The 22256-nt window shown below is 46.2% G+C and overlaps 1 protein-coding gene across 4 annotated transcripts in view; it reads right to left on the bottom strand.

The window, feature by feature from the left end:
• Nucleotides 1-13966: 13966 nt before the first annotated feature.
• The window catches only part of Ntrk2 (neurotrophic receptor tyrosine kinase 2), a 320663-nt gene continuing 312373 nt past the window's right edge, over nt 13967-22256 (bottom strand). For all 4 annotated transcript variants that reach the window (XM_057787616.1, XM_057787617.1, XM_057787615.1 and 1 more), the window contains exons 17-18: nt 21455-21613; nt 13967-19595 (exon numbers count right to left, since the gene is read on the bottom strand). In XM_057787616.1, coding sequence (XP_057643599.1) covers nt 19410-19595; nt 21455-21613 — 345 coding nt within the window. In that variant the 3' untranslated portion in view covers nt 13967-19409. The remainder of the gene's footprint in view (nt 19596-21454; nt 21614-22256) is intronic.

Genomic DNA, 22256 nt, shown 5'->3' with positions numbered 1-22256 from the left:
TTCCAATGACAAATGGGAACTCTACATTTTTCTCAGACCTTACTTGGTTTAATGAAAGAAGAAGGAAGGTAGTTAAATTAATTAATGGTTGCGATGAACACAGTTATATGTTTTCCAAGGATGACTTTACTGAAAGAACCCCTCCACCTTCTGAGGACATGGAGGGCAAAACTCAGCAGAACCTTTGAATGGTCTTTGTATTGATGCCACTCATGCAGACAATTTGCTTCCTTGACCGGCACACTTGGGTCATCTCCTGTGGATACGTCATATCAGTAGGAAAGTAATAGCAACATCAAAGCCCCTGTGGGGTATGGTGAGCCTATTGGGCTACAGTCCTCTCCCTTTTGGCTATATTACTTCTTCACCTTCTCTTTCCCAGATGTTAACCTAAAATTCTATCCCCAAAATCATCAATTACGCTAATCTCTATCACAGTTGGTACCAAGAATGATCTGGATAATCAGGTACTATTCTAAATGATCCCAACTGTCAACTGACACTGCCCAGAGTCTCCTGAGAGGGAAGTTGGACTATGGGCTGTCTGTGGCGATTTGTCTTTATTATTGATTGATGTAGGATGGCTTGGCCCACCATGGGCAGTTAGTCTTGGACTGGATAAGAAAGCTAGCTAAGCACAAGTCTGAACCCCCTACAAGCAGCACCCTCCATGATTTATGCTCTGACTTCCTGTCATAACTTCCTTCGCCGAAGGACTGTGGCCTGGGAGTATTAAGCCAAATACACCTCTTCCTCACTCAGTTGCTTTCGGCTGTGATGAAACTAGAAGAGGTGCAGAAAGGAGCCTGAGCTGGGTTACTCTCTCTCTCACTGATAGTAAAGACCGTAATCAGTGATAGCAGGTGTTTGTGTGACTCTTGGAACACACCGACTTGAAAGCTGTTTAAAAGTTCACTGGTGAGTTTGGGCAGCATTACCTGGTGATGCTTGTGTGGATTCTCACAAACTTGATAAGAGCATTAACTATGAGACAACAATGCATCTTGTTGGCTATAGCTAAACTAAGGGCTCTGGGAAAAGATAAGAAGCCAAGAAAGATCATCGATTTCTAATTGGAAGCTTAGGGTGTGAACGACAGCAGCTCCTTACTGCTTTATAAAGAGATACTGTGTCCTGGGGAATGGGAGGGATAAGGAGCTGAGAAGCACGCCTAGATCTTATTCTGTAGAGCAACCTGGTTCCAAACTACAAACTCCTGCTGGAGGCTGGAGAGCTAGCATTCATGCAGAGTTTTCTCTCAAAGCCAACAGCAGAAAAGATGCTAAGAGAATGAATCTTCAGGCGGCAATGAGATGAGCCAAAGTGGGTACAGAGGGCAGGTCCTGACCTGCAGCGAGTTAAAGACACTGGTAGCAGAGCATGGCATGCTCATGGGACAAGACAGAAGAGAAGGCCACTATTCAAATTACATGTCTAAAACATTAGAGAGGAACACCTAGCAGTGATGCCCCACCACAGGTCATGCATGGGATGTTGGATTTGGGAACAAATCACCGTGGAATAGGCTTACATGCAGAAACAGTACAGAATGTGAATATGTGAGTCACCCTGAGCTCCATCATGCTTTTGAAGGACATTTCATATCAAACCAACTGCAATTATTTTATTCCCGTGCCTATATCACGGTACCATCTGGAAAGAGAAGTTACAGTGGTATAACTGGCCAATGTCAATAAAAGGCAAGGGATGCCTTCAAGAATGATGGGCTCCAAAGAATGCAGGAACAACAGAGGGCGGGAACAGTTGGTCCTCTGAGTGCTGAGACAAATATCCACAGAAGAAATAAACGTGGAAAAGAAGCCATTTTAAGAGCAAATGGAGAGAGTGGCTGAACTCTGCAGGGAGGCAGCACAGCTGACTGAAGCTTGAGGCCAAGAGTGGGGAACAGGAGGTGCCGCTGGGAAAAAGATGAAACACTACCTAGCCACTCCCATTAGGAGGGTGAAACGAGACCCTTGAGTGGTGGGACCAAGTGCAAAGCAAAATGACCCGTTCAAGCACTAGGAGAAAGGAGCGCAGAGCAGGGCGCTAACTTCCATATTGTATTCGTTAATATAGGAGGTGTCATGGCTAGACACAGATGAGAATAACCTCACAACCTACAAAGTTAATGTTCTTTGATTTTTGTCTGCTTTGTGGGTTGGATATTGAACCCAGGGCCTTGTACAGGCTAGGTAAATGCTAAAACCTGTTACTTACTATTCTAATTAACATTTAATAAAATGTATCAATAAAATCAGTGTCATTTTATATAGTATTATAAATGATAGTCAGTTGCTATACCACCTTGATCGACCATGAGATATTTATAACTCCCTTGTCTATAAACCCGTAAAACCCATCGACATTATTCTCTGTGTTACAATGAAGCAAGTTATCAGCTGCACTTGGCAATGTAGAATCATAAATAATTTTCCATTTGAAGCGTATTTCTGCTGACACAACTGTTAACAATATTCTTAAGAGCATGTTGTAGGCTGACAACAGCAAGATCAATTTCTGACAAATTATTTTGAAATACAAATTTCTGTACATCTAGAGTAAGTTTTTAGATTGTTTTTGAAAAGATTTAACTCTTTAAATAAAGCATTTTTATTTGTCTTTGTTTAGTTCTAAGTATAAACCTACAAATGGCATTTTAATGCTTTCTCTGACACTTGCTGCAATTCTGGGAGTTTATACAAGAAACTAAAATGAATTCCTGGTTTGTGCATAATTCAAAATGACTGCTATGTATTCCATTGCCGCATTTTCAAGGACAAGAAGATATTCATCTACAAACTTCCTGTCTTGTTAATAATTGGTTTATTGGAAAGTTCATTTAAAGCACTACCTTTTTTTTCAGAATTCAATGATATTATTTAATAAGTTTAGCCCCACTTTCATACTCTACCAATCTTTTGCAATCCCAGAATCAGAGATTATAGATTTCTTAAAACTTCTAATGACTGCCCAATACGCTTTGCAATGCCAACGTGCATGCTTCTATTTACTGAAAAAGTGTGCTATCTGTCAAGCATAGGATGCTCCTGACTGACTCTTGGGCCATAGTTAACATTTGTGCTAGGGATAAAAAGACAGATTCTAGTGACAGTGGCTAAATTTGCCTCTTACCCAGCACGGACTCTCAAGCTGCTTCCTGCGTTGGTTCAGGCCGTCCTCTAGGGGTCAGGCTCCCTGCCTGTACCACCGATGCAGTAACCTGACAAGGAAAGGAACTGCTCAGTATTCCCAGGGTCCAAGCTCTGCTGTGTCACCTGAGACCCTGTGTGCCATGCAATCTCGTCTTCTCCCCTGTCGCAAGCACCCTCCACCATCTCACTGAACGTATTGACACAAGGACAGAGATGCAAGATTGTAAAATTGTTAGGAATTTCAGGACCGTATCAACAAAACCTTAAGTCCTTCACAGGATCGTTTCTGCATCAGAGTGGCATCAGAGAGTCATGAGGTCTGTAGAAAATGCAGCTTCAAGAGGTACTGTGCACTGCTTGCTCTCACATCATCAGATCAGGAGCATAGACAGGGCCACCAGGAGCATAAACAGGGCCACCAAGAGCATAAACAGGGGCACCAGGAACATAAACAGGGCCACCAGGAGCATAAACAGGGGCGCCAGGAACATAAACAAGGCCACCAGGAGCATAAACAGGGGCGCCAGGAGCGTTTCTTTTCAGCAGCTTTACATTGACAGAGCTAAGCCTAATGCTACCTGACAGGGGCTGGGGTGTGTTTATATGGTCCAGCTTTCATGCCATGCGTAGGATAAACAGTTGATTTGGGAAAACATTAAGTGCCATCCTATCTCACTTTGGATGTGAATGGAGCATGTGCGACGATTGTTTACAAGGGCTGGACGGTGGTTTGTGCCATGGCTTCCCATAAGGCAGTGGCTACACACGTGCTAGATCTGAACAATCAGGTAGGTTGAGGATTGCCACATCTCTCCCTGGCTTAGCGGGAGGTTTTAAGAAAGTAAGAGAAAGGAGAATAGGAGATGTTCCAAGTGGTAACAGATTGGAACTGGAGACATCAGCCTTAACTCATGTTTGGCTTAATATAGAAGCAGATGGATATATACAAAGATATTTATAAACGTGCGTGTACGTGTGTGTGTGCACGCGTGTGCATGCGTGTGTGTGTCCTTGACCTGTCAAGTAAGAGAACCTACGCCACCCGTGCATTCATACTTAACCTTGACGTTGTTCTAGTACTGTTTCGTTCTCCAATAAAAGGAATTGAGGCTTCCTAGAGAAATGGATGATTCCAGAACTAAGAGAGGAAGTAGAAAAGATAACCCAGGACATCTGTGGAGACTGAAACATGGAACATTCTCAAACAAATAAACAAAACATCACACCCTGGGGAAAGCCGTGCTGGCAGGTGTAAACCGGGTTGGGGTGACAGAGAAAACAGCCCTCCCACCGTTGGGAATAAACGTCATTACTTGTCTTTTAGGTCTGTTCCTCTTTGTTCATCCTTAGCCAGTGCCTCAAATCAAACCCCGCCACAGGGTAGGTTATAACAAGGAACACTTGGCGGTAGTTTTCTGGAGAGCTGCAGATTTAACACATTCACTTTCTAGCAAATGCACCCATGATCTTGGCCCCTTCCTCACACAGCAACTCAGGTTCCACTCTGATGTAAACACCTCATTTCTGGGTTGTGAAATTGTTTTCTTTTAATGAAAGGAAGGGGAGATGTGTCATTATTTTCAACTCTGCGCTCATCACTGCTCAGTAGAAACCGAATAATGTCTTGCTAGTAGTACTTATTCTATGTGTTAGACAGTCTATTGATGTGTGTTGGTCTCGCTCTATTCTAGAGACCCTGCCATGGTAACTGGGCTCCTGACAAAGGCCTGTCAGAGCAGGACTTGAACATACAGAACTTCAGACAACTGACAAATTAAAGAGCTAACCTCAGATACAACAATTTAAGGGGCAGTGCTTTCCATTGGATTAATTTTCTCCACAAGGTTGCAAAGCCCCGAGGGGCCTCTCCTGGGATCAGCTGGGCACAGCCGGTCCTCATCAAAGCCGTGGAAGAGAACCCACCTATGACCTCCCAGCTCCTGGTCCACGTCTGTAGCTCTGCCGCCTGTGGCATTTCGGCCTTTGGGTCAAGATCACAGTTTTCGGCAGAAAGAACAAGCTGGTTTGCGGCTTTGAGAGAACCAGAGTGACTCTGGACAACGGCTTTCGAATTCACAGATGTGAGCCCTCACCTCAGATTTGCCCTAACTAGCTGAGGGGCTTCTCTGCACCGGGATTCTTGCAGTGAGGACAGGGGGGGGGGACTTGAGTCCTTTGGGTCCTAAGCTGGTCCCCTTGACGCTGTTGCCACAGGAGACCCAGAGAACAGGATAATTGACCCCCTCCTCGGCAGCATTTACGAACTCTAGCAGGCCCTAGGAAGAGCTTCTGAGATGTGCCGGTTGTGTAGGAGCTAATGTCTACAGAGACCCAGAGCCCTAGAAGGAAGCCAACAAGAACAAAACTCATCTTTCCTATGAGTTCCTTTGGATTTTGCTTTAAAAGCCTCATTGCTTCCACTTAAATTTTCAGTTGTGGAGAGTAATTAGCACAGAAGTGACCAGGGTTCCCTCTGCCACCTTCCCCTCTCCTACCTCTGTTCTTAAAACCTCTTAGCCTGTCTGCCCTAACTTTCCGTCATCTGTAATTCAATGCCCAGGAGGGCAAAGGACCTCAAGTGCCATTGATGGTTGTGAAACTTCCTTATTTCAGGGAGGAGTAAAAACTGTTCTCACTTCCCAAGCCGGCTGTTTTTGTTGCTTAAGTCTTCCCTAGAAGCAAAATGGTGGAGGACTCTCAGGACTCACCTCACGTGGAGGACTAGGAGCTGTCTGGCTAAGTTCCATGTGGGAAGCCATGAGACCCAGAGGGAAGGCTGCCAGCCAGGGATGGTGTCTTGCAAAGGTCCTGGCCCAAGGAAGGGAACACATGGACACCGAGGGCAGAAAGAGAGCATGAAGGGGCACCCTGTTTGCATTCGAAATGGCCTGTTGTTTGGCGGGAGTGCAGTTTGAATCCAGCCTCTGCCCTTAGCCCTGCTTTTCCACCCCCAGCACTAAAGAGCTGGCTATAAATTCCCAGCAGCCTTAGTGCCTCCTTCCACCTTCCCATCCCTGACATGCATCATCCCACCTCCTAGCCCTAGGAACCCCTATAGCGTCTCAGTCCCTGCCATTCCTGTTTGCTCCCTTTCATCTCTGGGGCCCCTGAGAACACAGCAACAGCCATAGATTCTGGGTTTAGACAAGCACAACCCTCCGTAGCTTGTCACCCCTTTGATGTTTCTTCATTGACAATGATAGTCAAACATCTTTCCCTAGTCCCGCTTCTCTACCCCTCCCCCAAAATATGCTTTCACCACAAGCCACAGAAACGCCCATCTTCCTTGCCACTCCACTGCCTTCTGTTTTGGGATCCTGAGTAGTTCCAGGTAGTCAGCTACCATGCCAGCTCTCACTCTCCTCCCTTACTTAATCAATTCTTACTTGAGTCTGTCAAGTATTTCTCCTCGCCAGTGGAGCGTTTGCTGGGGTGTGGGGTGGGCTGAAGGTGGCAGAGCTGTGCTGGGGGGACGAAGCAGGATAAAGACAAACTAAGCCACCCTGTTTCCAGAGGGTAGAGGTCATGACTTGGAAAACAATAGAAGCAAAAGAAAGAAACTCTTGATCGTTCACATTTGGGGTGAGGATGCATTTTGTCAAGAGAACAGGGTCTGGCAGTCCCTAATACATGACTGGAGGAGGATCAGGAGTGGGTTCTGTATTTTTAGGGGTGACAGAACACTTCCGGCCTTTGGAGACTTGATATGTTAATTATAGGACCTGTGGATGTCAGCAGAAATCTTTTAAAAGAATAACTTGAGTGCCTAAAATCCCCAAAGACTGCGGAGACCGTTTTAGAAATGGCAGTCAAAGACAGCAAACGTGAAATGCGCAAATGCCTTCCTTCTACGCACAGTGGTGCTGGGCAACCAGCTCCTGGTGCAGCCTCCCCCCCAGTGCTGTTGCTAGGAGACCAAAGGGCTACACTTCCATCATCTCCATACTTGCTAGGAGATTGAGTAATTGGTGTCTGGATGTGAGTGTACTGTTCCAAAAATATCTCTTTAAAAAGACATGAGAGAGATGCAGAGCCAATAGGCAGGAGGACCGAGGGTGGAGTGGACTGTGTCCCTTAAAGGGCAGAGGGTTCTGAGGGTCACACCTGACGCCCGGACAGGGGGCATAGGGACCTACTCTAGGTAGACACGGGGAAGTTGTTTACAGCTCTCCTAGATTTGTGATCAACCTCTGCCTTGTTATTTAGAACCCATTTCCCCAGTGCAGCCTACGGCTGGGAGCAACTGAAACTCTCGGGAAGCGCGATGCAGGCTGTGACTTTGCCCTTCCTATTAAGAACAGCAAGGCTAAGAGAAACTTTAATTTTTATTCTGTAGATTTTAAAGTATAAATCCATGCCCATCCTAATGCTTAATAACAGACATTGAGCCCTCTGTTGTGGGAGCAGAAACTGTAACATAGTAGATTCATGTAGACATAACATATGTAAGCACACACACACACACACACACACACGTGTAAATGTGGCTCTTTCATCTGCAAGGAACCCGTAAATTTGCTCCTGGGGCTCACAGCTGCAGGGGATTGGAGTGAGATAATCTGAGGGGCATGCTGAGCCCTACTTCCGGAAGCTACTTAACTCTCCATGACCCAGACACATGGTCAGTGTCCCTCTTCATCATACCTCAGTTTCCCCATGGGAAGCACAACAAGTCTAGCCTGGTCATTCCAAGTCACACTCCAAATTTTCGTATTTTTGGCTTGATGTCTCATCTGCCTTTCCCATTTTCAGTCCCATCTCATTTCTTCATGGATGTGTTCACTTTTCCTTTTTAGTTAATATGAAGAAAAATTGAACGGGTGACTCCATTTGCCTCTTTTCAGCCCTCCACCCCAATGTCGATGGCTACAGGTCTGGGAGAATAGACTGGGAAGTAGAGATGGGAACCTTGAACTTGTATTCTTTCTTTCTTCCCACACTTGTCAATCAATATATAAACTGCCCAGGAATCCAACTTGAAGAACCGTGTTTTCCTCACGAATGAGGAACCCAGTGAGGCTTTTGGGACTTGTGAACTCTGTACCCCAATGTTACACAGGAAAACTGGGGATCTTAGGCCTTTCCCACTGCCACAAGTTTCCATATTCTGGAAATTCATCAAGAATTGGGAAGTGTACCTTCTGGCCCCAGGTCTGCACTGTAGGGTTAAGACCTTATATGCCAGAAGGGGTAGAGGGGGATGGGCAGCCTGGAGTCCTCCTGGGAACACTCAGAAGGAAGATGCCACAATCCGTGGAAACGTGCTTCAGGGGAATGTGGAGTGTGCACAGAATGTCCTGCATTCTTCTCGCTGTGTGCCTGAGAAATTTATTCATTTATTCAGCAAGCGTGTTTTTTTTTTTTTTTTGAGGCACTGCTGCTGCCAGCCCCTCCCCTCATTAGGTATTCGTTCACATGGCCCAGACACATGGTCAATGTCCCTCATCGTTCATCCAGGGGGAAAAATGGTCCTTATTCCCTCACAGAATGACAGGCTCCGTGCCTCCCTCCTCTAAATACTCCACACTCTCCCAGGTTAAACCTTTATGTGCTGTGAAGGATGCTCTCCAATCACTCCCACGAGTGTCTGTCTTATTTTGTTCTTGAACACTCCCAGTGACACAAGCCTCAGACACTTTGTTTCCTGTGATAATGAGCCCAGTGTCTAATCATCGTGCAAGCAGATGTTCCTTAGGAAAAACAAATAAAATTAAAGCTATCTTTAGGTTAGCAAATTCCCCACCTCCACCCTAGGCTGAGCAGGCAAATAAGCAAGCCTTTCACCTTCTCCTCCTGCCGGTCTCTTTTAGACGGTGAGGCCAGCTACCCCATGGAATGCCAAGGCTTCCTTAGTTTACTTAGTTGTCAGAGTACAAAAGGAAAGTTTTCAGAGAGACCTGGGGTGGGGGTGGCGTAAAACGGCTGCACAAAACTATTTGTTGTGTGGCCACAGTGTTGACCTTTGAAAAGTTACTTTCTCTTTGGGTTAAAAACGAGCAAAGCCTGGAGAACAGGTGAAGAAAATGAGCTTTGTGGCCTAAGAGAAACCTGGGAGCTGTGGGCTGTGCCTTGACTTCTCTCATTGAGACACAGGACTTGAGTTTTTTTTCCCCCTTTCTTCTGGGTATTTGGCAGCCTTTCCGGAGTTTTCAGTAGAGGGCTGGATGTGGAGGGGAGAGTACAAGGGAGCCATAAAGAAGTGCCAAGTAATGATGAACAAGAGTTATTCTGTGCACTCCCAGGAGGTCTGAGACCATGGGCAAGAGTTGGAGGAGGCAGCTGTTGCTTCAGCACCAGGAAGTCCTTGCTAAAGATACTGCAAAAGAACTGGGAGGTGGAGGGGAGAGCTGCTCACATAAATTTCCCTGACTTGGAGCCCTGTCCCACTGCAAGGATGTGCAGGGCATTGTCCCCTCCCATGGTGCAATCTTACACACCTGCGACGCTGTCACAGATCCCAAAGACTCGTCCGGTCCACATTCAGCCTCTACCTGGCCCGTGCATCTGAAGTGTTGCCAAACCAGAGTCAGAAAGTCCACTATTTGTCTCATAAAACAGTAAGGTCCCCAAACCAAGGGAGCGTTAAATAACTTTACAAAACACTTTCTAAAAGTCGATTCTAGGAAAGCCCCTCTCCAAGGCATCATCTCAAAGAGGCCACAGAACTATTTGCATTTGGAACAAATGTTTCCATTTATTATGAAGGAGGGGCCCTGTAAGGAATGTTTAATCGTGCATATCTGGGGATAGTAAGTTCTTTTAAAAGGGAAACAATTATTGTCTCTCAATTTATTTAAAAATAAAACTTAACCATTGCCATTCATAAACTTGTTCCTGGATTCCCTGGGGTCTCCAAACTGAACCAGAAAGGAAAAGGACTCTGTTGACGTGAGGGCGTTTGAAGTCATTGACGGCCTTGTAGTTTATGGTTTCAAGGTGTAGCTTAGCACCCCTGACTCTGAAATGGAAGCCAGCGTCTGACATAGCTGCTAAACGAGGAATCTAAGACTCAGTGGGCTGACTCTGCTAGACCTGTGTTGTTCCTGCACACGAGAATGCCACCACCCTCCCTGAACATCTTCTACTTTGCTGGGCTTGTGCTTCGAGCTTGGGCTTCACCCACCCAGCCACCAATGTGAAAATGTTGACTGGAAATTATGGGTCAGAAGGTCATCAAAGTGTCTGCCTGCATGTAGCTTGTATTCTAGATACAGAAAACAGCCAGGGCAAAGTGATGATTTAGACATATACTAACTATTATTAGGCAAATAAGGATAAACGCCTGCCATACACACAACATGTGTGCTGCTCTGAGAACAGACAAGCACAATTTGGGGGAACACATAGGCTTCTGTGTGCCAAACCCCAACTGGTAAGTCTATAGTGCCATCACTATACCTGAGGCTTGGGGAGCACCGTGGTGGGTAGGTAGTGCCATCACTATACCTGAGGCTCAGGGAGAACTGTGGTAGGAAGATAGTGCCGTTTCTACACCTGAGGCTCGGGGGGAGGGCCTTGCTCCTGCCTCAACATGATGTGACAGACTTTGTTGACCTCCCCAACGGGGGACTTCATCCTCTATGAGGAGTGGATGGGTGCTGGGGTGGGGAGAAAGTGGAGGAAGTGGGAGGAAGGGAGGAAGGGTAAGCTTGGATTTGTATGTAAAATTCAAAAAAGATTGTTCAGAGAAAGAAATGAAGGTAGTGGCTAAGCGGTGTTTAATTTCAAAAAAAAAGTCAATATGAGGAAGTTTGTTAATTAGCATGCAGGACATTAGATTGTTTGTTAATTAGTATGCAGGACATTAGATTGTTTTCCCCTTGTTTTGGAGTTGTGGCTGGCTCTAAAGATCAGAAATGGAATCGCTATTTGAACATCATTATTTTTACATGGGGAGGCAGAAGAATGGATCAAACCAAACTCTAATGTCCAGAGTGGAACCCCCAGTGGTGAAGGCTCCCTCAAGGCCAATTCTCTAAAGCCCAGAGTGAAGCCCCCAGGATGAAGGCTCCCTTTGTCGTCTAGGGGTCCTTGTCTGCATCCGAACTGAGTAGCGTCAGGGCTGGTCCTGGCAGAAGCCCACCATCACATCTGTTTTGATTTTGCATTCTACATAAGGCCTAGGAGAGAAAGCTCCTGGTCTACATAAGGGGTATAATCTGGATAGTAAGTGAATCATGCTAGTTTGAAGGAATTTTCTGTGCGCTGTGTTTTCACTCTGAAGCGTCACCTGTAGATGGCAGGAAGGGAAAGATAACCTTAGGCTGCCCGCAGTTCTAGCCATGAGAAATGACCAACTAGGGATAGTACAACAAAAGCCGTCCTTAAACCCCAATTCCAACCCCACCCCACCTCTTGCTTCAGAACTCCATTGCTAGATAATTCCCTATGGGCTCATCCTCCACCAGACGAGTGGGTGAACCGCTACAGACTCAACGCCATAGAGCACAGCTTCCCGGAAATTCTCTGGTCTCGGGACTCTTGGCTTTATCTGTCTGCCCATTGGCCCACCCCTACTGGCACAGGCCATTAAACTATTTCTCTCAGCCTTTGAGGGCCCAGGAGTCTGTATCCTGAGCTCTGAGTTAACATTGCTGGCTCTAACTCTAGCCAAAGGCTTCCTTCTCCCAGCCGGATGCAGCATTTCTGTCTATTGTCTGGAGCCGTGAGAATGTGAGGAATTACTGTATGAATCTTCCTGGTGCAGTCAACACATACTTTATGCCTCAGCTTCTAACAGTTTATCCTCCTGGCCAGTTTTAAATTCTCCATGCTGGAGATCCTGTGTCTGTAGGCTGATGCCTTAGCTCCTAGGGTTGATAGAGCATTGTATGAGTTGGATGTTAAGTGCTGTGTGTTGAAGACTTGGTTTCCTGCCCATGATGCTATTGGGGTAGTGTAACTTTTCGGAGGTGGAGTCAGGTTAAGGAAGTTAGATTCACTGGAGGTGTGCCCTGGAAGGGGATATTAACACCTGAGTGACTGTTTCTTCCTCTTCCTCCTCCTCTTCCTCCTCCTCCTCCTCCTTCTCTTCCTTCCCTTCCTCTGCCTCTACCTCCCTTTCTCTGCCTCTCTCCTATTTGGCTACCCTGAAATAAACAGAACTCTTTTGCCATGTTCTCCAGCCACTACCAGATCAAAGCACCAGAGCCCTGGGCCCGTGGACCGAGACCATGAGGCACAACAAACTTTTCTTTGCATGTGGCTTATCTCAGATACTTTGTCACAGGGACAGGAAGCCTGGTGACATTTCCACAGTGTCTGGGCAAGCTCTGAATGCAGTCCCTTTGAAAATGAAATAAAGTCAATAAAGTCGGTTATGAAATCATAACCCAGCAAAGAAGACACATGAACAGAAGATATAGGGAGGCAGAATTTGATGTGAGGTGATCAGCAAACACCGGAAGCCACCAAAGTCCACAATGGTGAGGAGCGGGTTCTTCCATGAACCTTTGCAAGGAGTACACGCCAGCCCTCTCACCGACAGACTTCTGACCTTTAACACTCTGCGTAAATAAACCTATGTTATCTCAAATAGCTTATTTGCTGTAATTTGTTACCATAGCCAAGAGGAACTAAAGCATACACCCAGCACCCTGTACATGAAGACCATCCTTTCAAATAGGTAACTTCTTTTTTTTTTCAAGACAGGGTTTCTCTGTAGCTTTTTCAGGGTTTCTCTGAAGCCTGTCCTGGAACTCGCTCTATAGACCAGGCTGGCCTTGAACTCACAGAGTCAGTGTGCCTGTCTTCCTTTTAAGCAGTGACAATACTCAGCAATAGTGTCCACATCATAGAAGTTAAGCATCCTAAGGGTGCATGAAAGGGTATTTGGGAGAAGGAAGGCTGCATGGGACATACAGAGAAACTAGGGAAGGTTCTAGAACACGACTTCGGTTTTCACATTTCCGTGGTTATCACTGTAATTGTAGCAATGATAGAAATAGGAAATGTGGCGTGGCATAGTTAGGATTTCTAGATTAAGTTGAGCCTGATCGAGGTTCTGGGTGGTTACATTTTTTTCTTCCTTAATTGAGTGAGATATATAATCATGTTCGAAATTTTGGACCTTATGCAACTCTGAACTTTCTAGTCTCTGCTCAGTTGCCATAATTTGTTACCCTAAGAAAATATACATCCTCACCACTGGGGGAAGTGTGTAAGAGACAATGGTTAAGGGTGTTTGCTTTCGGGTAGACACAGCCAAACTTCATGTTTCTGGAGCCTATACCAGGAGAGCTGTTTGGATGCTTCTAGGCCTTCCAGAGCCTTAGGGGGAAGAGGCCAGACACTGGGAGAGGCTACTGTGAAGCTCTAGGAAACACTTCCACCTCTGCTTTGCCCAGTTTCCCAGGGACACCCAACTCTAGACCACTGCAACCCACTCAGGAAATTGTTTGCACCTGCGCTTTTAGACACCACAGGTTTCTCTTCTCACTCCTGCCCAGCCGGAATAGTCACCACTAGCCTGCAGTGGCAGTTTAAAGGTACATTAACTGAAATTAAACACAATCTCATACTCTGTTCTACAGTCAAAGACCTGCTAGCCACATGTGGCTTCAGGATACCACACTGGATGGTGGAGACAGAAATGTCACGTAATGTCAGGGTGTGAAGGAACGGGCAACTGCATTCTGGTGTAAACAGTGTGACCTAAAAGTTCAGCTGTGAGGTCAGAGACCACTTGTTCTCACTGCCTTCAGGCAGCGAACTCCGTGGCATCTCTGAAGATGCCTGCATTTAAAACTGCTGTGCTGTGCTTCGTAGACGCCCTGATCATCTTTAGAAAGTACACCATCGCCACGTGTAGCCTCCCGTGGAGGGCGTTGTTTATTGTAAGACGTCATTTGTTTTTTTTATTAAATACACTGTAGTACAAGAGACATTCCATGTCAGGTTGAGAGAAGCTGGTCACATGATTTACAAACATTTTTTTTTAAACACTGTATTCAGGTGTCACTTTGAAATCAGCCAAGATGCAGTAAGTCTCAGAAAAGCACTGGACCTCAAAATAGATCGCAAAAAACAAGTGAGAGCCGGTAAAAGTCGGCACAGAGACGTCACATTAAAGGGAAATAAACTAACTGAAAGATAGAGTTCTAAACACCAGGTCTCTGTTGCAGGGGTAGCACATGTGCAGAGAGAGGTTGAGATGAGTGTGTGTGGCCTGGGTATGTACAGACATCTGTCCGGGGCCGAAGCCAGTGTAGGCATCCATGTCTTTAGGCAGGTTGGTCAGGAACGCGGGGAGAGAGAGATTTTGCCATAATATGTTCATTCCTTAAGAGAGTACATATTTAAAATTCACATTTAATTCAAATACCTTGTATTGAAAATATTTCCAGCTGTTGTATACATTTTAAGCAACAGTAAGCTATACAAGCTGTAAGATAGAGACCTCTGCATCAAATTTAATTTCTCCATTGCCCATGGTTTTCCTCCTGCTCTAACATACAGCCACAAGCAGCTCATGATACTTTGGCTAGCTCGTTGGACGTTCAGTCAACCTCGACTCAGGATCGTTTTTCTTAACTCACAGAATAAAAAAATAAAATAAAAAACGTGGACCTGGCCCAGAACGCATAGGCTGCAAAAATGACGTCACCGTCTTTTTCCCATCTCGTCTCCTGAGACGCACATCAGGATGGCAGCATAGTTGCTTGGAGGTGGTTGTGAGATTCACAGTGTTTTGCTTGCAACACATTTACATGTATGTCATTTTTTTTGCTTCACGTTTGTGATGGATGATCGAAAGCTTATAAATAAATAGAACGTAAATTAATGAAGTCGAAGGGTCTAAAGAAGGGAAGGTGCCACAGCGAAGAACAGTCAAGAACCTTTGACTGGAGCAGCAGAGATGGAGCCCAGACAGACAGCAAGAAACTATGCCCTCCTGCACTATTGTTTTACCTGTGAGCCCCTCCCACCCGGTTCTTTACAGTAGCATTGAAATTCATGTCCGAGCTATCACAACCTGAGTCTCTACATTCCTGTTACACGTTGCGAAGAATTGGCTTAAACTGCAAAGTTGGAAATCTGGGTTAGCCATTCCTCTCATGAGGTTTCCTTTAACAGGGCCAAACCTAAGGTCAAGTTGGGAAGTGGAACTCCTCTAAGAGGCAAGAAGGAGAATGAGGGTGCATGTGTCTGTGCTGACAGTTTTAGAAATTAGACAATAACTTAATGCCAGGTATCGCTGGCAGTCCCATTTGCAAAAGGACAGGCTCACGACAGCCTGTGACCAGGGATCCCGCTGTCCGCACCATGGCTCTTTCTCCCCATGTGGGTAAGGGGTGACTACAAGCTGCCCATCTTGCTGTGGGTTCTTGGGTGTTTTCTCATCGGCCTTCAAGACACTGGTCTCCCAACAGTCTGCATCTAGAAGGGGATCAGAGTGGGAAGGGTCTCCTCCCCTGAAGTTGTACCTAAGGAGACCATTTGTCTGTGTTTTCCCTTCGCAGAGAGCCGGAGAGCGTACTGAACGTAGAGGATGGCTTTTCAGTCCGTTGTCTCAGGGAATTGTGACTTCAACAAATCTTCCATCGAAGGACTGCCCGGAGTTGAAAACTGGTGTAGTCCTTACCCACATGGCGAATGGAAACACGAACTGCCACATGACATTGGATAGTTTTGGCTATTTAGCAAATTTTAAGCAAATTATTCATATTGCACCCTACTTACAATTAATTATTCTATTACCATGTGCCTATATGTTTATACATAAACACACAAACACACTACAGATGTGCATTTGTATATGTATAAATCAAGTGTTTATAACATATATTTTATATATATATAAGTACACGAAAACACTACAAATGGAGCTGATATGAGCGTGTGTGCATGAATTCCAATAGAACCCTCGAGAGCAGTGTTCGAAGTATCATTTTCTCGATGGGGGTTGATTGTGACATCGTTTTAGTGCATGGGAGTTAGAAGACACCAGGAGCAGAAGCACATGAGAGAAAATCCCCTCTGCTTGGACTGCGTGTGTTCCTGTGTGTCCTAACCTCCCTCCTGCTTCACAGACACGCTAGCACGCCTCTTTTCCTGAATGCCGTGTGTGTGTGTGTGTGTGTGTGTGTGTGTGTGTGTGTGTGTTAGCATGTCCAGGGGCAGACTTGGGTGAAGCCCATGGTCTCTGAGCTTCTGAGTCTCAATTCCCTCGTGAAAAATATGAATAATTTGCCAACACATGCAAAAAGTGCTCAGAAACCATCAAGGGTTTGGAAATGGAGTGGATGCCAGACAGGGTTCGGGATGGAGAATTTGGGTCGCTACCACCGTGCTTGTCCTGTTTGGAGAGGGATACATTTTAGAGCAAGAATGTTTCTTTTCTAAAAATTAAAATACCATAAGAAAGGGAGTAGTAGATGAATAATGATAACTATTTTAAGATGTTATGTCCTCGGCTCATCCAACTACTTAAAAAGCCAGCAGATGTTCTGCAATGCTCTGACATCGGCACATGTTCTTGAGACAACAGAAGGACTAATAATAATTATTATTAATAATAATAATCAGTATAAATAACTATAAAATTTTGCGCTTGCATAGACACTTTCATTTTAAGACCTTCGGGGACTTGTCAAAGCAGTATAAGGACTCTCTCTTTCTCCTCTCTGTCTTTCTCTCTTTTGCTTTTTTTTCCTGCCAAGGAAAACACTGAACTCAAATGGAATGCTTCCCTGTTCTCACTGCAGACCTTTGATGTAAACCTGCAAGGCTTCCCTAACATTGGTTCTTCCCGGGGCCATCTCCTCGGCTGTCTGCTGAGCAACTTGCAGCTTTTTCTCCCGGGGCGACTGGTCTGACTCGCAGAGACAGACCTGTGCAAGTTCTCTGGTCATCGCTGATGGAATCTAGAACAGCATGGATATACCCATCTGTCCTAGGAATCTAGAACAGCGTGGATATACCCATCTGTCCTAGCTTCGCAGCGCCACAGCTCCACAGTGTTGTGACAGTACCACAGGTCCTTTATAGGATATATACCTGCCTGTATATATCACAGAGATATGGCTTTCGATATATTAGGATAGGTATCCTGGAGGGGTTTCTCATGGACAAAGAGGACAAATGACTCCCATCTCTCATGGGCCAGTACCACAGAAAGGACCCTAGATAACGTCTGTTTTATGCGACCCCTCCCTTGAGCGGGCCCACTGGATCTCTTCCTGGTCTCTGTTCATTTACACTGAGGTTTTTATTTTATCATTTTTATTTATTTATTTTGAGAACCTGCTTTCAAAGTCTATATTAGGAAACACAGTGCTCCAGAAATTAGTGGGCACAAACGAAACCTACCCAGAGCTCTGGCATCTTCAGAAATAAACTCCAAAGAAGTGCGCTAAGGTGAATTCAATCACCCTCTTCCAATCTGGCTCATGTAACAAAGATGTCAAGTTTATCAAACTTCCCCTCACAGAGGGGGACAGAGAAGCGGAAATGCTGTTTTCCCTCAGTCTAACTGACTGCCCTAGTAACTGTAAATTTCTACTTAAATTTGCACTTTCTCTTAGTAAAACCCATAATCATACTCAAAAGCGTATTTCCAGGCTCAGTCTGGGCATAGTCTCCCATCAGTCAAACTGCAAAGATTTTTCAGGTTTTTTCTTTCCTTCTCCTTCTTCTCCTTCTTCTTCCCCCTTTTTTTTTAACTTTTTAATGGAGTATAGATAACAAAACAGCACACTGACAATGAGTACGTAGGAGTGAACCGCTCTCCCAAACAGAGCCCAGAGCAAAAGACTTGACCCGGACACTAAATGTGAACTCTGGTGCTGTCCCCAAAAGAGATTTTCTTCCCCTCAGGGATGGATCCGCCTGTCCCATCCCACGCTGCTGTGGGGCTGAGGTGGATGAAGACACCCAGGCATCAGCATCCCTGCTGGGCAAACCCATCACCACCAACCGCAGCAACATGCTTTCAGCTGCTGGTCTCGCCCCCTCCCTAAGTTGCATACGTCAGACCTTCTATGGCTCTGCCCTACCCATGGGGCACCACGACTGGAGCGGTACTTTCTGCACATAGGTGTTGATTGACAAAGACCATGCACATTTTTTTTTTTTGCACAGTTAAAAGGCAGGTGAGAGTGAAGGGTTGGGGCTGGAGGGAAATGTCTGAAAAGTTCAAGGTAAGAGAAACGTGCCTCGGAATTGAGAGTGCTTCCTGTCATTTTCCAGGACTCAGATTTTCCCATCTGACCCAGAAATAATATCTGAGCAAAAATCTCCCTCTTTTCAACTGAACTTGACAAAGTTTGGTAGGTAACCCTTGAGGAAGGCGTCAACTCTGTCACCGTGCCTGACCACAATGTGCCGTGAGAATGCGCGATGTGCTGTCTGGGTCCCACGGAGGCCATCTTTACGTTCCATTGCAGGCCATATCTGTGCCTGGAAACTCCGTCCACGGTGCAGAGTTCAACACCCTCTTTCCTCCTCAGGAAGGTCCTCAGGGGACGGTGCCGAACATGCTCCTCCCAGCTCATGGTTGTGGGGTTTTCCTCAGCAGGAGCTGACCCCAGATGATCCCGTTGGCTGTCTCTGTTCTGGTCGTACTGTAGTTTATAGCCACACTTCTTCTTTCTCTCTCTAGATCTCATCTCCCACAGTAACATCTCCCTAGACTGTATACAACTTTCCCTTTACACACAGGCTAAAGCCATCAGAAAACAAGAAGATAAATAAACAAATAGATAAATAAATAAATAAATAAATAAATAAATAGGGGTGAATCCACAGAAATGCCCGTGTCTGTTCATTGGAAGTGGCGCTTTAAGTCAGATGTTTGCTTTCCCTTTTTTCATCCACATCGAAGGCAGGAGTACAACAAGGCATTGCTAGTTATGGAGGGCAAACTGGAGTGTCAGCTGATATAACAAATTAGGGTTTTGTTTAAGGCCTTTGTCTATGTACAGTCAGTAGGAATATAGAAGCCAGATTGATCAAGGAGAGAGGCTGAGGATCACGAAGCAGGGAAGACCCAAAGTAAAAGGTGAAAGGGCGAAAGAAAGGAAGAAACCAAAGGAGATGTGGGAGAGAGAAAGAGACAATGCCAAAAGCGAGTTAACACTGTCTGTGGATGGAGAAGTGCACACTGCTTCCCTCCGAAAGCCGCTCCCTGTCTTGTTAATACTGTCAGAACAACGAAGGACAGCAAGGTCAGGACACCCAGCGGCAGGTAAGAGGTTCGTCGTGTCGGCCAGTCCGAGGAGTGCATCGGGAAGGGCGGATCTGGGGAGAAGGGCCCTAGCCTAGGATATCCAGGTAGACGGGCGATGCCTTGGCCAAGTTCTGGAGGAGGGTGTGGATGCCCTTGATGCTCTTCCTCATGTGTGGCTCCCGCTGCCAGCATCCTAGCATCAGCTCGTATACCTCCTGCGGGCATGTGCGAGGCCGCTGCAGGACTCGGCCCTGGGTGATGCATTCTATGACCTGCGGGGAGAGCAGAGGCAGGGTTAGCAGAAGAGCCATGGGTGTGGGATGTCAGTGCAGGAGAAGCAAGAAAGGGCCTCTCCTTTCTTTAACATTTTAAGAAGTCAAGTCAAGCCATTGTGTTTATTTCTGGAGGCCAGCATGCTAATCTGAGACAGATGTGTTTATACATACACAAGGTGTACTGACTACATCAGGACAATCAGTATGTGTATCTCCCGAGCCATTCACCATGCCTTTGTGCTGGCAACCTCCTACCTCCTCCCCCTAACTTTTCACAGAGTCCTGGCTTCATTATACGGGGCTGCATGTCCTTCCACTGTGTCGCTGTACCAGCCCCTAGGGAGGGGCTGCCAATCGGCTACCAGCTGACGTTGGCTCTTTTAAAATGTTTCTTTTGTAGTTCTTCATTGTAGATATAATAAACGTACCACCTACAGTCACAGTGCAGTGCTGCAGGGTTCTAGAATCATCTGCCCCTGTGTGCCTGTGTGCTGGGGCTGGCCTGCAGCTTCCCTCTCCACTCAGGGTTCTAGAATCCACTGCCCCTGTGTGCCTGCATGCTGGGGCTGGCCTGCAGCTTCCCTCTCCACCCAGGGTTCTAGAATCATCTGCCCCTGTGTGCCTGCGTGCTGGGGCTGGCCTGCAGCTTCCCTCTCCACCCTTTAAGCAACCCTTCCCTTGTGGATTTCCAGTGAGAGAGATAGGTTTTCGTTTTAGGTATGGTCTTGCTATGCAGCCCAGGCTGACCTTGAACTCGTGGTCCTTTTGCCTCAGCCCCAAAGGAAACCCTTCTACTGCTTTCTCACAAGGGAGAGAGCCACTGTGGTTTTACAAAGCTGGCAAAGGCCTGATCTATTTATTCACAGAGGCTGGTCTGAAGAGCACCGAGAAAGCCCCGCGTGCTCCAGGTTTTACTGGCTGGAGAGAGAACTGAGACAGCTTTTGCCTAAGGTGTTGACTGACAGGGAACCCCTGGCAGCAGATGTGATTAGGATCACTGCATATCAGAGCTGAATTAAAGGACAGGCATGGATCTGAGAGGGACAGGAGATGGCTGAGCGAGATGCTGTGCTTCAAACACAGACATGCTGCTGGCTGCTGTCCTGTGGGCTCCAGATGTGCACCCAGACAACAGCAGATTGAAAATACACGAGGAAAAAAATAACATCTGTACTGAGCATGTGCATTTTTTTCTTGTTATTATTCTCTGAACATATAGCTATTAGCACCGTGTCTGCATGCACTGTTACTGTAAATGAGCTAGGAATGACCCTGGAGGAGACCAGGTGAGCTCTTGCGCATGCTACATTATCCTGCGGAAGGACTTGGAGTGTTCTAAATTTTGGTCTGGGGCCGGGTGAGGGCAGGTTCTTGGAACCAATCCCCATGGATTCCAACAGGTAACTACAGTTTGCAAAGGAGTTGGAAAAGGCAAACCAAGCTTGAGCTTTTCACTAGGAATTGATTTCTAGTAAAATCTGAAGAAGGAAAGGGCCTTCTCTGGAACAGTGCAGAAATGCTCGCTAGACTCAGGGGCACGGATGGCTGAGGCTGCTCTTAGTCTGTTAGATGAAAAGGTGTGAAATTTCCCCTCCACCCTGCTGTGAGAGGGAGCAAGGTTGGGTCCGCAAACCTCTCTTTCTCCAAAGTTATTAAAACAAGCCTGTGAAGAACTGCTGCCTCAAGCGAAGCCATGTATGACTGTGGACTGGTTCCCAGCTCAGGAGCTCCCAGACCAAGGCTGCATCTTGGATTTCTGCTCTGGTGGTGTGTGTGTGTGTGTGTGTGCGCGCGCATATGTGTGTGTGAATGTGTGTTTGTGTGGGTTCAGGGGTCCCTCCCAAACCACTGCACACCTCGTTGTTTGATAGCTGATACCAGGGCTGCTTGCCGTAGGTGAAGATCTCCCACAACACGACACCCAGGCTCCAGACGTCGCTCTCCGTGGTAAATTTCCTGTACATGATGCTCTCTGGAGGCATCCAGCGGATAGGCAGCATCGTGTGGCCACCGACCTGGCAGGAGAAGCATGAACAAGGAGCGTCAGTCATCTGGAGCCAGTGTGGCAGGTCACTGTGGGGAGATGTCCCTTACCAGGGATTTGTACCTTCTCTATCACCTCAGGTAACAGAGTCGGGGGCAGAGACAGGTCAAAACAAAGTCCCAAATATAACTTGCTTTTTTCCTTTCCTCAAAGTCAGAGACAAGTAGAGACGTTATGATTTACTAAAGCCTTCATGAACTTCCTGTTGGAGGAACTGACCTGTCTATTAGTTAATAAACGTGATAATTTTGAACCAAGATAGCAAGCAAAGGGCCCTGCATTCTACCTTAGTGGTACCCAAGATGAAATTTATTATTCCCATTTTACTGCAGGCAACCATACATGTACATGGTACAAAAAATCATATTTTTTTGGACTCAAAGCTTTGGATTCTCCTCTCCAATAGGGTGATGCTACGTAGCTTATTAACTGCAATAAATAAATTTGTTTTAAGAGGAAAATGCCCCCTTGAGTGAAAACACAAGCTGTGGCAGCACCTGGGGACAGCATCAGTGCGCTCACAGAAACCTGATTGACGCAGGAGGGCTGTGCACGGTTCTCCACGTCGTGGAGGGAAAAAAAATGCCATTTCAGGTTTGCCAGTCATCAGGCTA

This window comes from Chionomys nivalis, chromosome 13 (assembly GCF_950005125.1).
Source record: "Chionomys nivalis chromosome 13, mChiNiv1.1, whole genome shotgun sequence".
Lineage (NCBI taxonomy): Eukaryota > Metazoa > Chordata > Mammalia > Rodentia > Cricetidae > Chionomys > Chionomys nivalis.
The sequence above is the reverse complement of the archived record's forward strand: the minus strand, read 5'-3'. Positions and strand labels throughout refer to the sequence as shown.